General features: G+C 35.8%; 1 protein-coding gene across 3 annotated transcripts in view; it reads right to left on the bottom strand.

The window, feature by feature from the left end:
- The window catches only part of LOC127655624 (focal adhesion kinase 1-like), a 77,860-nt gene that overhangs the window by 21,185 nt on the left and 40,070 nt on the right, over window positions 1-16,605 (bottom strand). For all 3 annotated transcript variants that reach the window (XM_052143515.1, XM_052143516.1, XM_052143517.1), the window contains 6 exons: window positions 16,386-16,470; window positions 12,272-12,372; window positions 11,153-11,268; window positions 10,857-10,957; window positions 9,185-9,274; window positions 8,200-8,404 (listed from right to left, as the gene is read on the bottom strand). In XM_052143515.1, the coding sequence (XP_051999475.1) occupies window positions 8,200-8,404; window positions 9,185-9,274; window positions 10,857-10,957; window positions 11,153-11,268; window positions 12,272-12,372; window positions 16,386-16,470 (698 nt within the window). The remainder of the gene's footprint in view (window positions 1-8,199; window positions 8,405-9,184; window positions 9,275-10,856; window positions 10,958-11,152; window positions 11,269-12,271; window positions 12,373-16,385; window positions 16,471-16,605) is intronic.

Genomic DNA, 16,605 nt, shown 5'->3' with positions numbered 1-16,605 from the left:
GGGGGACTATTTCTGGAAACTCTATTATCTCTGACAAATACCATGAATGTGTGGATGAGAGAGAGAGAGAGAGAGAGATAGAGAGAGAGAGAGGAGGATAAATAGAAGGGATACTAGATAGATCAATCTAGACCACCACTGTTGAGGAGCACACTGAGCTTCCCCACAGTCAGCGTATTAAACCCAGACCATCCAACACAACTATGACTCTTGCAGAGATCCCCGTCTCTCCCAGACAAAAATTTGAATCTAACATACCAACCAAAATGTGTCACAATAAGTTTGGGCTTGACAGCTCTTAATGATTGAAAATTTCTTAACAAAATATAGTAAAAATGTTAATAAACCAAAATGTGTCATTTAAATATGGTCTTAACAGCTCTTAATTATTAAAAATGTTTCTTAACAAATAATTGCAAGTGTTGATGACACCAGAATGTATCATAAGTTTGGGTTTAACAGCTCTTGATGATAAAAAAAAGTTTCAAAACCAAGATTTGTCATAAAGTTGGGCTTATTCTTGAAGAAAAATAATTTAAAAAAGTTAGCAAAAACTAAATTTGTCATGATAAGTCTACAGTTAACAGTTAACAAAATGTTTCTTAACAAAAAAAAAAGAACATATATATATATATATATATATATATATATATATATATATATATATATATATATATATATATATATATATATATATATATATATATATATATAAATTGTTTTGGGACATTGGACATCACAGAGAGCAAGCTCAAAATGCAATGTCCAAATAATCAAAACTACTCGACTTTTGAACAATGTCATTTCCATAATTGTATCAATTACACCGTATCTGAGGGGTAGATAATCAATCTGTCACTTGGTAATATGGCTAATACAAATACAATATTTTATCCAGTGTTTGTTCCACATCGGGCTTGGAATACAACATTTTTAATTTTCTTATGTCATAGTAAAAACTTTGCATATTGTTGTACCTATGCAGTTCTTGATAATGTTAACAAATTTCACTTTAAGGCCATTTTTGTTACTTTTGTACAATACAAAATGTGGTACTTTTGTTACATTGGCCACCAATACAATGTCCAATATAAATCCTGGATCTTGAAACAAAACCAGTTGAAAACACTGCCATAGAAAACCCTACAGCTATCAAATCAATGCTCTACAATAATGGACTTGCTATTCACAAAGCCAGATAAATATACATATATATATTCAGAATCAAAGATCTCAACTTCTACAAGTTCAGTTCAGAAATACATTCTACTTGTTTTAAGAATTAAAACTGACTTGAAAACAATCATTGACTAATTCCTCAATTTAATTGGTCTAGACATTCTTATTGAAATTCTTTCAAAAGACTTCTGAGTAATAGGTGAAAAAAGTTTCCATTCAAAAGGGTTTGAGAATCCATGTGACAAACCCATGTGACTTCATTATATTTCCTAATCTCAACCTCATCTGTTGCTCAATCTTCAATGATGCAATAACAAGGGATGTACACTCACCTAAAGGATTATTAGGAACACCTGTTCAATTTCTCATTAATGCAATTATCTAATCAACCAATCACATGGCAGTTGCTTCAATGCATTTAGGGGTGTGGTCCTGGTCAAGACAATCTCCTGAACTCCAAACTGAATGTCAGAATGGGAAAGAAAGGTGATTTAAGCAATTTTGAGCGTGGCATGGTTGTTGGTGCCAGACGGGCCGGTCTGAGTATTTCACAATCTACTCAGTTACTGGGATTTTCACGCACAACCATTTCTAGGGTTTACAAAGAATGGTGTGAAAAGGGAAAAACATCCGGTATGTGGCAGTCCTGTGGGCGAAAATGCCTTGTTGATGCTAGAGGTCAGAGGAGAATGGGCCGACTGATTCAAGCTGACAGAAGAGCAACTTTGCCTGAAATAACCACTCGTTACAACCGAGGTATGCAGCAAAGCTTTTGTGAAGCCACAACACGCACAACCTTGAGGCGGATGGGCTACAACAGCAGAAGACCCCACCGGGTACCACTCATCTCCACTACAAATAGGAAAAAGAGGCTACAATTTGCAAGAGCTCACCAAAATTGGACAGTTGAAGACTGGAAAAATGTTGCCTGGTCTGATGAGTCTCGATTTCTGTTGAGACATTCAGATGGTAGAGTCAGAATTTGGTGTAAACAGAATGAGAACGTGGATCCATCATGCCTTGTTACCACTGTGCAGGCTGGTGGTGGTGGTGTAATGGTGTGGGGGATGTTTTCTTGGCACACTTTAGGCCCCTTAGTGCCAATTGGGCATCGTTTAAATGCCACGGCCTACCTGAGCATTGTTTCTGACCATGTCCATCCCTTTATGGCCACCATGTACCCTTCCTCTGATGGCTACTTCCAGCAGGATAATGCACCGTCACAAAGCTCGAATCATTTCAAATTGGTTTCTTGAACATGACAATGAGTTCACTGTACTAAAATGGCCCCCACAGTCACCAGATCTCAACCCAATAGAGCATCTTTGGGATGTGGTGGAACGGGAGCTTCATGCCCTGGATGTGCATCCCACAAATCTCCATCAACTGCAAGAAGCTATCCTATCAATATGGGCCAACATTTCTAAAGAATGCTTTCAGCACGTTGTTGAATCAATGCCACGTAGAATTAAGGCAAAGGGGGTCAAACACAGTATTAGTATGGTGTTCCTAATAATCCTTTAGGTGAGTGTATGTGCAGAACGACTCATTTCACTGACTTTTAAACAGAAATTTTGGAGTCGACTAGTCTAAAAAGCAAGAAACCTATAGAAAACAGTATTTTAAAAAAATGTTTTTTATGCAACCCATATAAAATACTTAATCTTTTCCAAATCCAACACTAAATTCCACTGAAAAGGTAATTTAGTGTTATATTAGCATTTATCTGTGACGTGCTTGCATTGTGATTATTGTGCATTAAATGTAGAACATGACACTGAGTCTAAATTAGAGAAAACAGGCATATTTATTGAAAACTATTGAATGAATAGTGCAGGACCAATAGAGCAACCCTAATAGCCTGTTCTTAATGAAATTCACCAAGTAAAAGTTACATAACATATCAAAAGAGTCAGGACTTTGTTGAAAATAAATCTATGAGAGAAAATTTAAAAAACAAACTGCGCTGAAAATGTGATTGTATTTCACTATGTCCATTAGCCTATGATCTAATATATCAGCTGTTCAGTAAAGAATGTAATCAATAACAGTTATGATGTAAAAAAAAAAAAAAAGGAAAAGCTATAGAAAGATATTCTATATAGATAGAAAAAACATGCCTGTCAGAAATGTACAACAAACCTAATGCATTCTAAACATGACGTGCACACAGAATAAAATATCCATTAAGCAGTCGGCACATCATCGAAAATAGCCTTCTTAATTGGCAGGGGAAAAAATGGCATACCTAGCCTAAAACAGTAATTTTCTAGGCTACTTACTCAAAAGCATACATTTTTGATGAGCAAAATTAACACATAAACATGGTCCTGTGAAAGACAGGACTTGACCTGAGGGGATTATCCTACACTTGAAAACGTCTGCTCGGCAGGAAAATAACTTCCAAGCACGCACAGATTTAAAGAAGACTCAAATGTGAAAACATCCATAACGACTTTCAGAAATCAGCTTCCCGCACCACCACAGAAGTGATTTCATAGCTACTTTGCTGAGCTTTTGCTTGTCTAGCAAGAGGACATATTTCTGCGCACTCCGTGAGTGAGGGTGAAGAAGCACGTAGCCTGAGATGAAATGAAACTTTGTATCTGCTCCAGATATCCTCTTTTTTAAATAGTATTTTTATTATAAATTATATTTAAAATGTGTTACATTAACATGACAGTAATTTAAGCACAGCCTATGCAAAAATACAAAGCCAAAAGTAAATGTGTAAAAATGTTCAGCAGTTTCATGGGGAACAATATTAACCGACTAGTAATTCCAGTGTCGCCTAGCAGCATCAGTACCATTTAGTCAACTAGTCTCGCACATCCCAAATAATAACATTAAGATACTCATAGGCAGGGCCTTTTCAAATGAAAAATACAGTTTACAATTTGTTGTCGGCCCACCTTTCACCCCATTAGCTACAGCTCTACTCATAGGGAAAGTACTCAAACTGCATTCATCCTTTATTAAAACAATTGTTTAACAATCATAAACAGGACATTTTTTTAAAACAAACCCTTATCAATATTGACCCTGAGAGAACACCATAAAGACCACAAATGTGCCCTTAACACCAACCATAATTCAAAGATAAAGTATGCAGCAAATCCTTTTGGTTCCTTGTCAAACACAAAAGGATATTTACTAAGCCTCTGCCCTGATTCCTCCAGCACCAATAACACTGTAGCTGTAAATTTGCTTTATAAATAGCATTAACATGGCAAATAAATTACAGGGTGTTCTAGAAACAGACATGCTATAATTTAACATACAGAGGAATTAATGCCGGGGGCGTAAAGGAAGGGGGAGAATGGGAGGGATGTAGAGAGGGAGAGTGAGAGAGAGAAACCAACCTCTGATCTCCATATCACTAGTTCATTAATCGTCTGTACAACAGTGTAGACTGCAGAATATATATAGTATATATATATATATATATATATATATATATATATATATATATATATATAGTAATATATAGTAATATATATATATATATATATATATATATATATATATATATATATATATATATATATATATATATATATATATATATATATATATATATAAACACATGTTTTATAGTCTGATAGTCTGCGTATATATATATTTGGTTAATAACTATTTAGTGACACTTAACAATGAGGTTGTATTAATTAACATAACTACATTTGTTAAAATTAACCAACAATGAACAATGTTTTTACAGCATTTATCACTTTTTGGAAATGTTAAATTCAACATGTAATAATATATATATTTTTTTTTTAATTGAAAGCTGTGTATGTTAACATTAATACATTATGAACTTGCACGTACATATAAATTAACATGAACCACGATTAATAAATGGCATGCTGTTAAAACATATTGTGCAGTGGTAGTTTATGATACCTAAATGTAACAAATTATTTGTATTACCATTACTGGCAGTTTTGTTTTATCACTGTTTTGTGTGTGTACTGATGTTTTGAGAAAGAAAGAAATTCTCAAATACGCACTCTCTCAACTTTTTTCCATACATGACATATACAAGGAATTTAAATGCAAACCTAAGATTCAGTATTACATATCTGCCTCAATCCAGACATCTGGGACATTTATCTAAAACATGAGGTCACGGAAATGTTCAATTCCTTCTAATTTCTTTTGTATCAAATAGAAAACATGGATGTTTTTGCTGAAGGCAGATAAGATTCTTCAGATGATTAGGCAATCAGGTGTTTGATGGCCTGTCACAGAATACAGGTGGGGTTTTATCCTCCATTAGCAGACTGACTGCTGGGCCTCGTGAATATTACGGGAACTGACTGCATGTGCGAACACGAACAGACATTTGGGAACTCTCAACTATTGTATCATGAAGGATGCTTTCCAAACAGCTGCAGGGAGCCTTTTCTGCCTGCGTGTGTGCAGGACTGATAGACAGATTAAGTGAGATATGTGAGAGAAAAATAGAGATAGCGTTTATTTTTTCTCATAGTTGCCATTTCAGCTATGAAATCTTGGCCACACAGGAAGTGTCACAGACAACGAGTGGGTTAGTCATGGCTGAAAGAGATTTAACTTCCTTTTAAATGAATCTAAAACACCATTCTCAGTGTATACACTAATATCTATGTTCTTTGGGAAGGACCGTTTTCATGTTATTTCTGTCCATTCGTCACTTCAAATGACAGCAGTAATAGAGGACAATAAACACTGACAAGGGGCGAATTGTGTCAAAGTGAGCATCAGTAGTCTCTAGGGCTGGGATAAACGATTATTTTTTAAACGATTAATCTAGCGATTATTTTTCCGATGCATCGATTAATCTAACGATTAGTTTTTTCAGTCCGATTCGATTTCGATTCGATTAATCGACTTGTGACAAAACCGGTAATACCGGTTTCATCGGGGGTGGGGGTGTATAAAATGTTAAAAAAAAAAAACATTTGCCGGGAGTTTGATTGACTGGCGATCTGATCAATCAATCATAATACTCCATTTTTGTCCGACAAAGTAGTCAGGAGAGAGAAGATTAACGTCGGTGGATTTGAATTTGAATAATGGATTGTAGGCTACCGTACTTACGTCTTTCCGTGGTTAAAACAACAGTCCTTCTGATGTAGGCTACATTCATGTTTAGCCTATTTGATGCTATAAATTAACCAAGGAAAAGATGATCGGTTCACGAGCAGCTTTAACTGAGGCAATCTGTCACGACACATTAAAGAGCCACAAAATAGTAGGCCTATTTATGGTTTAATTTTCTTTGAATGACCAAATTTGAAAGTTGAGACTTTATTAAATGTTACCTGCTTGGTCCTGTCTGTCAGCGCGTTGTCAGTGTCCTCTATGTATTTTTCATGACATTCATAGCTATAAGCGCATTATTAATAGCTATAAGCGAAAACTTTAGGTGTCGACAACGTATTATAGCCTACTCCAACATCGAGTGCAAAGTGGAGAGTTGAAAAAAACTTACGGTGCTCTGTCATCTGCGGCTGCAACCGGGTGGCGCCTCTTAAGGTGCTGGTGCATTGCCGTGGTGCTAGAATGGAAGGCCATCTCCATTTTGCAAAGACGACATATCACGGAATTGTTTCCTTTTAAATTAAAGAATTCCCATACTTTAGAGGAACGAGTGCATGCCGCCTTGCACTGCTGATAGTCTGAGGAGCCACTCGTGTTGCTACTACTTGCCGGCGCCGCCATCTTTGTTTTGGGTCCGACGAATCGACGCGCATATTTTGCGTCGACGTATTTTTTGCGTCGTTGTCCCAGCCCTAGTAGTCTCTTATGTGTGGCCTTTTGGAGGATCCTACACAAATACATCCGTCACTGCTATTTTCAGGGTTCTCACACCTTTTGAACAATGATCTTCCATGATTTTTCCTGAACTTTTCCAGTCATTCAACTTACTGGATTTTTTAAAAATTACACTTGCAAAGAGCCAATTAAAATATTTTTAAAGCAAATATAGCTTGAAAATATGATATTTATAGAAATGTTAATGACTTTTTGAGATTTAAAGCTGACGTATGTAACTTTTTCAGTGCTAAAATACTTTGTTCTATCCCAGCTTAATATGCAGATACACAACAATGAGGAAACCATTCAAAGGTTAATTTTCTCCAAAACTGTAAACAGTGTTTCTGTGGCAAAATTATTCAACCAATGGCTTGAGTTGGAGGTGGGACTGTTTGAACAACTGCATATTTCGCAGCATAATCAGAAAGTGGTTTTGAAAACATTGTTTATTTTTTGCAATTCAATTGAAATCCCCAATTTATAATTCCCTGATTTTCCAGGTTTTCCATCACCATGGGAAATACCCTGTACTATATTTTACATCGGAAATGGGGCATGATCAAATATAGCAAAATTAATGAAGTGACCAATGTACTTTTAATATTCTGCATCTCTCTTAAAGGTATGGTTCATCCAAAAATGACAATTCTCTCATCATTTACTCACCCTCATGCCATCCCAGATGTGTATGACATTCTTTCTTCAGCAGAATACAAATGAAGATTTTTAGAAGAATATCTCAGCTCTGTAGGTCTTTACAATGCAAGAGAATATTCTTCTAAAAATCTTTGTGTTCTGCAGAAGAAAGTCATACACATCTGGGATGAGGGTGAGTAAATGAGGAGAGAATTGTCATTTTTGGGTAAAATATCTCTTTAACCGAGAAAAGTTCGGCACTAATCTGAGAAACCACAAACCAGCAATACAGTCTTCTAAAAACCCTCAAATAGACATTGTTTATATGAGAGCATTACAGCACCCTCTACTGTTATCAGGCAGATTCATTTCCTGTTGTCAAGAGTCTGTAAAACTCTTCTAGACAGATAACAATATTCACAAAGACTTAAATGTGTCAAACAATGACCTTAAAATTCATAGATTTCTCATATGTAGAGTGAAAAGCATAGAATCTATGAGTGTGTTGTGCTGTTGTAAAAACATCATCAAGCTCTCTTGCTCCAATATACAGCAAAGCATGGCAATGTGTTGACTGACCTTAGCTGGCCTTTGAGCTCCGTAAATCGTGGTCGTTTGCTGGGGTCGTACGCCCAGCATTTGGTCATCAGGCTGTAGAGGGTCGGCGGGCAGTTGGGCGGCATAGCCAGACGCTCACCATTCTCAATTCGTCCAATCACATCGTTATTTTTTACACCCTGAAAAGGCTTTACTCCATATATCAGGATCTCCCACATACAAACTCCTAACACACACACACACACACACACACACACACACACACACACACACACACACACACACACACACACACACACACATATATGTTTGGTTTCCATGTTTTATGGGGACTTTCCATAGACATAATGGTTTTTATACTGTACAAACTTTATATTCTATCCCCTAAACCTAACCCTCACAGAAAACTTTCTGCATTTTTACATTTTCAAAAAACATAATTTAGTATGATTTATAAGCTGTTTTCCTCATGGGGACCGACAAAATGTCCCCACAAGGTCAAAAATTTCAAGGTCATTACTATCCTTATGGGGACATTTGGTCCCCACAAAGTGATAAATACACGCTCACACACACACACACACACACACACACACACACACACGCACACACACACACACACACACACACACACACACACACACACGTACAGTTAGTCTATTCTCCCTCAAACAAATATACAAGAAAACTGCAAGTTTGAAATTCAGATGGATTCAACTTTACTTCAGCATTAATTAAAGATGGCTATAAAACAACTGCAGAGACATCACAGACTTGATTTACACTAAAAAGTTACCGATACATAATAATTACACTGCCATTCCATACACAAGCCAAAGGCGCTCTCTCCACAAGAACAAGACCTAAGGTCCATTTTCTACACAATTTAGGGGTCGCAAATGGATTGCACGCATTATGTTAATGGGAAATGTCTTATTCTGAGGGGAATTCACAGCAGTAAATTTGTGTAATATTCTCTCTCACACACACACACACACACACTTACCAAACATCCACACATCACTGGCTGAGGTAAAACGTCTAAAGTTTATGGATTCTGGCGCCATCCATTTAATAGGTAGTTTTCCTTTTGAGGCTGCAAAGAGAGACAGAGAAAAACAGAGGGAGAGAACGATATATATGGAGTGGAGCAGTCAAGAGTAACATAATTTATGAATAACATGTGTTGAACATAGATTGCAGTGACTATAGCATAGCACATGTGAGGTTACATATAGTTTGCATTTATCTATTTCTTCAAATTTTTACTATTTCAAACTTTTCTTATTACAAATTATATTTTCAGCATAATAGTTTGAGTGAAATGTTTAAATAAAATATTAAAATTAATTTCTTAGTACTTTTCTTTAAAGTTCTTTTTTTTTTTTTTTTTTAATAACTGCATGCACTCAAGCTGGCATTGACTCCACAAGTTTGTGCAAACCCCGATAATCCATGTTATCAAAGCAGAATTTGACAGTTATTTTCATGAATGATAACGAAAACTAAACATTTTTGCTAACGGAGATAAAAATAAAAACCGAAATGGTTGAAAAAAATAATAAATTAAACAAATACTTTTCATAACTCCAAAACCAACTGCAATAAAATATGTATAAAATATATTTAATTTATTTTAGTTTTTAATACACAAACAGGGTGAATATTGGAAAAGTGGGACACTTTTGAAAACTTTAGATTTCTTGGCACTTTTAATCATGATTGAAATGCCACAAGTTGAAATTATACCTTTATAGAAAGTTTTACTGATGTCTCAGTAAAAAAATAAAGAAATACTCAATATTTTTTTGTAGACCATCTCTTGACTAAATCCCAAAATGTTTTAGGCAGTTTTATTGGAGTGAGATGGAGAAAAAATTATTCTATAGAAATTATCTAAAAAAAAAATTTTGTTTTTTCTATTTTTGTTTTTAATTTTATTTGACATTTTCTTATAAACTTTTACTTTTTTTTATTACCATGAAAAGATTATTTACCTAAACTTTCTGTTATATTCTTTACCATTGCTTTACTGACCGGTCGACATTAAATGCCCTCTGCCAAACATCCTAAAGTAAAATCATCAAATGAACCCTCAAAAAAGTTGAACGTTTACTTCCCAATGATTAGGTTATTAATGATTTTAAACCATTTAAAGAGATACATATTAATACAATTGGGATCAACCGTAACTGTCCCACTTTACCCATCTTCACCCTATATTAGAACATTTTAAACATTCACCTTAAATAAAGTGTGAAAACTAATGAAAACTACACTAAAATGAAATGACCAAATAAATATAAAATAGAAATAATAACTACATTTAAAATACCAAACTATAATAACCCTGGTTCCAAAGAGCATCTATTGTGCTTCAATGGCAGCAATGATATTTGACCTTTTGTACTAAGGAGTTAACATGTCAAAGATTTATATGATAAGATATACATGATTAGTAACCTAGAAATAGTGTAGAATCTTAAATATTTCATTAATTTTTTTTGTCATAATATCTTATGGTTAAAAATCTGTTAACAAAGATGATTTGATTTACAATGTGGTCCAAGATATTTAAACAACACTGTATGTGGATCTGACATTGCAAGTTTAATAATTCACAAATTCAAGTCTTTAAGTGGGCATTGAGACCTGTGCTGAAGTAAGTGTCTTCAAACCTTTATAATAAGAGCTGTCCTCCATGTATCTAGACAAACCAAAATCTCCCAGCTTCACACAGTCCACTGAAGACACAAGAACATTCCGTGCAGCAATGTCCCTGAAAAAGAGAAAGGTTATGTTCTAATTAGACACCTTGAAGAGCAGATCTAGAGCCTTTCAGCCTAATATCCAGACATAATATCAGTATAATAAATATGTACGCAAGTGTGCTACTGCATCAGGATGCTGTCTTGAGTGTTTGATATGAAATCAGTGCCTGTAAACCTGTGGGCTTGCAGTGTTTGACACTAACCTATGCACAAACCGTTTGCTCTCCAGGTATGCAAGTGCTGTGCTGAGCTGGTAAGAAAACAGGATGAGTGATGCTAAATCCAGACTGTACTTCCTAATCTGAAGAAAGGAACGCAACTGAAAAAGAAGGGAAAAATTCAGGCTTCCATAAATGTACTAGTACATATTGAAACTGAAATCTGACTCATGTTTATGCAAATTCACAGCTCTGAATAAACAAAATTAGTTTCTCAGAAATGTTGAGTCTGGAAAGTGTTTGTTTAGTTCAACACACATACACCAGCACAGAGCACTAAAGGGTGCTGGTGTACAAATTATTCACAGGAAGCCACAGCCTCAAATCTCCCTCATCATGACTTTGCTAATGATGGGTTAATGACAGCAGCATAAGATCTTATGAAACAACAGTTTGAAAGACTTCCACCTTAATTCCTTTGTACACTTGGAAACTTAAGCAATATCACAAACGCAAAATTGCAAGTGTGATATTAATTTTATGCAGCAGTTCTATAAACAAGATGTAAATATAGAGAAACTTACATAATATACACAATATTTTGATTCTTTATCTACACAATCATAACCAATATCTTTACAACAGTTCAAGACAGTCTGAGGTTATATCAGCAAGGTAATGGGCTCAATTCCCAAGGCGTGTACATAAGGATAAAACATATCAGTACAATAGTACAATGTACTATATGTCGCTTTGGATAAAAGCATCTGCCAAATGCATACATGTAAATGTATGTAAATAATGCAGGGCTGCTGTAGTAACTCTGGTAACATTTTTACATCAGAATATCCTTCACACACATGCATACACAGTGTGTCAGTCAGACGGAATCATCTGAGCACTGACAAATTGCCTCTGCAAGCAATCATCTTTACTGCACCTTCATGGACAGATTATGAGACAGTCATGATGGATTTACCCAGTTTTAAGCTGGGTCTCATCACTGTGAATAATTCAAGTTTAATGTGTTTAATGTCAGGTCACATTCCTTTTGATTAGTATTATCTCTGATGTGCTGATTTAAGATGCTCAACCCCCATGTCAGACTACAGAACATACTGTAACCCTTAGTTCCTGTCCTCAGATCAGCAGAAAAAGGCCCACCTCTCCCAACGTGCACAGCTCCATGATGATCCACACAGGGTTTTCTGTAATTACGCCGATCAATTTTATGATGTGTGGATGATCAAACTGACGCATGGTTACTATGGGAACACACAGAGACGAAATACCATCATTGCAAATATTAGTCCAACATCACACCTGACTCTTACTCCCAGAATACACAAAGGACCTTCTCATACACAGTATTTTAATTATGAAAAACAAACTTGAACTTTGAGCTGTTACATGCATAATGGAAGTAGAATATAGTATTAACACTCCAGTACTCCAGGCTGGGATTAACAGATAAACCATTGTTATATAGAACAATTAATCTATAATGAGAGAAACCTGGCAGTAAATCCACACAATGTTCTTTAAAAAGGCCTTTACTTGATAATATTTTGTGACTATTGGAGGTATGTGCATTTTTGCTTCAATCATGGCATCAATATATACAATAAAATGAATCCAGATCAGAGAAAATAATTATAAAATATAGTTTTATTAGACGGCCCTCTAGAAAAATTCTGAATGGTCAATTGTGATACTATGCTGTATAATGACTGTTAAAGTGTTAGTTCACCCAAAAACATAAAGTCTCTCATCATTTACTCACCCTCATGCCATCACAGATGTGTATAACTTACTTTCTTCTGCTGAACACAAATTATGATTTTTATATATCTCAGCTCTGTAGGTCCATAGGTCGCAAGTGAATGGTGATATCAGCATAAAAATAAAACTCCAGTGGTTTAATCAAAGTCTTTTGAAGTGGTCCAATTGGTTTTGGGTGAGAACAGACCAAAATGTAACTCTTTTTCACTTTACATTTTGACAGCAGTCTCCTTGGGCATCATAAATTCAAGCTCGATTACACTTCCTACAGCGCTGCGCTCTATGCATTCGTTAAGCACTAGGAAGTGTAATTGAAAACATCTTACCTTACTCTTCACAGCAGATGCACTGAAGGTCAGATCATATATTATCAAACATAAAATGTGGTTTTAAGATGTTTATAAATGATTGATTATGATAGGTAGGATGACAAATCCGCTTGCAGCCATATTGTTTACATGCAATGCAACTTGGATTCTGAGTTAGTGATAGAAGCATAGGATGTTCTAAAAGCCTAGCCCTTCCACTTTCCCAGCATCGGAAGTGGTTAGAATGAGTGACGGATGGAATGGGTGAAGGCTTGAGTGGATTGACTAGTTTGTAAATAATTTCCTGTGTCTTAATCAGCTCCCTAGCTACCTATGACTTGAATCCGTATATCGTAAACACAAATTCGGGCACTGGTAAAGGTGTTCCTCCACTGAACATTGGGACACTTATTACTCAATCCCCTGCGACACCTATACGAGCTTGCGCATTGAAGTGCAGTCATAATTCATCAGCACCATCACTATATAAATTACACTATTGTTCATAAACATTGAAAAGAACAGTGTTATTATAACACATAATTTGAATAAATAAAGAAATAAAAATATTTTGGAGTGTATTTTAAACCTTACTTTAACAATACAAATATTTAAAAGACTTTCACTTTCATCGTAATTATGAATGAAAGACATAACAAACAACATTTCATTTTAAGAGAAAATAAGGCTTTGACTCTCAAGTTTTACACTTGTGCTAACAACCTGAGACTTCATAAGACATGACAACATTTTTGGTGAGTGAACATAGGGAGCAACGATGCTCCCTGGTTTGCACGGATTGTTTAGAGAGCAAAAGTTTCAGTGCACTGGAACGATTTTGCGATTGAGACAGCCGTAAATATGGCAGACCCCTTGATCAGTGCGCTCCGACAGTAACGGCTTTAAACTTTTATTTAAAGATTGTTTGAATGTTTGTAACATATAAATGAAAAGATATTGTAATATTGAAAATACTATTTGAGCAGCTGGTTCATTATGACAACCGTTTCAATCCCTCTTTTGCTGGTAATCAGCAGCACAACTGCAGATCACGCTGTTTTGATTGAAAGCATCAGATCCCTGCCTAGTGTAATCACAACAGTTTGATTGCACATGCAAAAGGGTTACACCACGGGAGTCTTATGGATACTTTATCTCCTTTTTGGAAATTCAAAAGGACTGATCACCTTTCACTTGCATTGTTTGGACTTAAAGAACTGAGATACTCCACTAAAAATCTTTGTTTGTGTTTAGTAGAAGAAAGTAATGCTTCTGGGATGGCAAGTAAATGGGAAGTAAATTATGAGAATTATCCTTTTTGGGTGAACTATCCCTTTAAGCTGTATATTTGACTGCTGACATCACAAAAGTACAAATAAATTATTTGTAAAGAATAAATAAAACCTGGGGTAGAAACATCATTGCCGGTGATGTTTCAAATTGTATTACCCGTTGGAATCGGTTTCCCCTAGCTCCGATAGGGTATGGGGTTATGGTTAGGGTAAGTAGGGTAGGGTAGTGTAGGGAAGGGTTCGACTTAGGTTTGTGCATGGGGAAAGCATTTTGACAGCGGAAATTTTACCGTCAGATACTGTTCCCCCCATACAGATCTGCTGGGGTGAAACAGATCCAGACAGGGAAACACAACACCGGCAGTGATTGGCAGTAGCTTCGCTACAAATAGCAATGCTTTTAGCTTAAGTAAGCTTTATTTTTGACAAGGTAGTGGCGTAACATTGAGAAAAGCTACACCGCTACAAGGTGTTTACGTTTGCCAGTTTTGAATCAAAACTAAAGATGTCTCATCAAAAATGAATTGCTCATCTGAGTCAGTTCTTTAAACTGAAATGGTCACGCGTGATAAGAAAGCAGTCTGAATCGGTTCACAATTCAATCTGAATGACTCAGAAAACTTGCGCTCATGTTGCTGAATCATTTGGTCTGCACTCTCACTGGCAAATAAGCTCATGGAAGCTCATTTAACATGAACAATAAAGATAACGCTGGTTGCAGTGGATCTATAATCAATGGAAAAGAAACCTGCAAATGCGTCCTATCATTTGCAAGTGATGAAGAAGGTCTTTATAAAGTTCAACACGTTTGCAGCTTGTAAATGACTTCTGCAGGTAAATACATTTTCCAACTAAAAGGGTAATCAAAACGTATTAGCCTACACAAAAACACATAAAAAAAGTTTACCATGTTTTTTGGACATGTATGTACCATTACCTGCACACACAAAGTTAATACAATGGTAGGCTATTTGAATATGGTAATAATATAGCGAAGTACTTTGAAGCACCATGCAAATACAGAATGGTACACAAATATGGTAATTGTATATCAAAGTACCATGGTATTACCATCCGATACCATCACATATCACATTGTTATTGCCCAGATTTGCCCTCTCTCTCTTTCTCTCTGTACCAAGGCTTTGATAAACATCACATGAATAAGTCTTTTTGATGCTTTGTCTATGATATATGTTCCATGCATCTGCGGTTGAAAAACAACTTTTGCTGTATAGCTTGTAGTGTAACATGCTACTTTCTCTGAAGAGTAGTTTTTAGCTTAGCTTAACTAATTTTTCTGTTGTAGTATGTAGCTTAGCTTGCTAAGTGTTTTGAGTAGCTTGCCCAACAGTGGTTTGTTAGCATCTGACCTCTCGCTCTCACACACGGACACAAAGACCTTTGCTCAGCTATCTATATAGGGTCATACAATAGACTACTATTGTTTTTATATAAAGCTAACATTTATATAAAGACACATAGAAATCCCCAAATCTAGCTCTCTCTCACTCACTCACTCACTCTCTCACTCTCTCTCTCTCTCTCACTCTCTCTCTCTCTCTCTCTCTCTGAAGCACCATTTGTTTGGCTTCATAGAAGAAAACCACTTAGAAAAGCCAACAGCTGTGCTTTTATAAACTCCACATCCTGATAATGTTTGGAGTTGCAGCATCACCAGCTAGCTAAAACACATGTCTCAAAGTGATTAAATGTTGGACACATTGTAGCAAACATGCAGTGGAGTTACCTTAACAGTGTTTAATTGACTAAAACTTACCTATCACACATTTTTTAATGAGAAAAAACCCAGAAAGAAATAGGTAATACTCTGAAATACTCTGGTAATACTGAAAAGAGTGCAGCCTGACTGAGGGTCACTGAATTGGCACTCACGGGCTTCCTGGAGGAATTTCTCTCGAACGCTGTCCGATGTGCAGTTCTTGCACGTCTTTATAGCCACAGAAAGTGGTGGGTTCTCCTTAGGTCAAAAAAGATACAAATTAAAAATAAAAACACCCAACTTTTAGACTTTTAATTAATAAAACATTATTATAACAATTTTAGTTATAATAAAAGTTATTTGTAAATTCAACTTGTCAGAAGGCATTAGTCA

Source organism: Xyrauchen texanus, chromosome 15, assembly GCF_025860055.1.
Source record: "Xyrauchen texanus isolate HMW12.3.18 chromosome 15, RBS_HiC_50CHRs, whole genome shotgun sequence".
In the NCBI taxonomy this organism is placed as follows: Eukaryota; Metazoa; Chordata; class Actinopteri; order Cypriniformes; family Catostomidae; genus Xyrauchen; species Xyrauchen texanus.
This window is presented reverse-complemented; position numbering and strand designations above follow the sequence as displayed.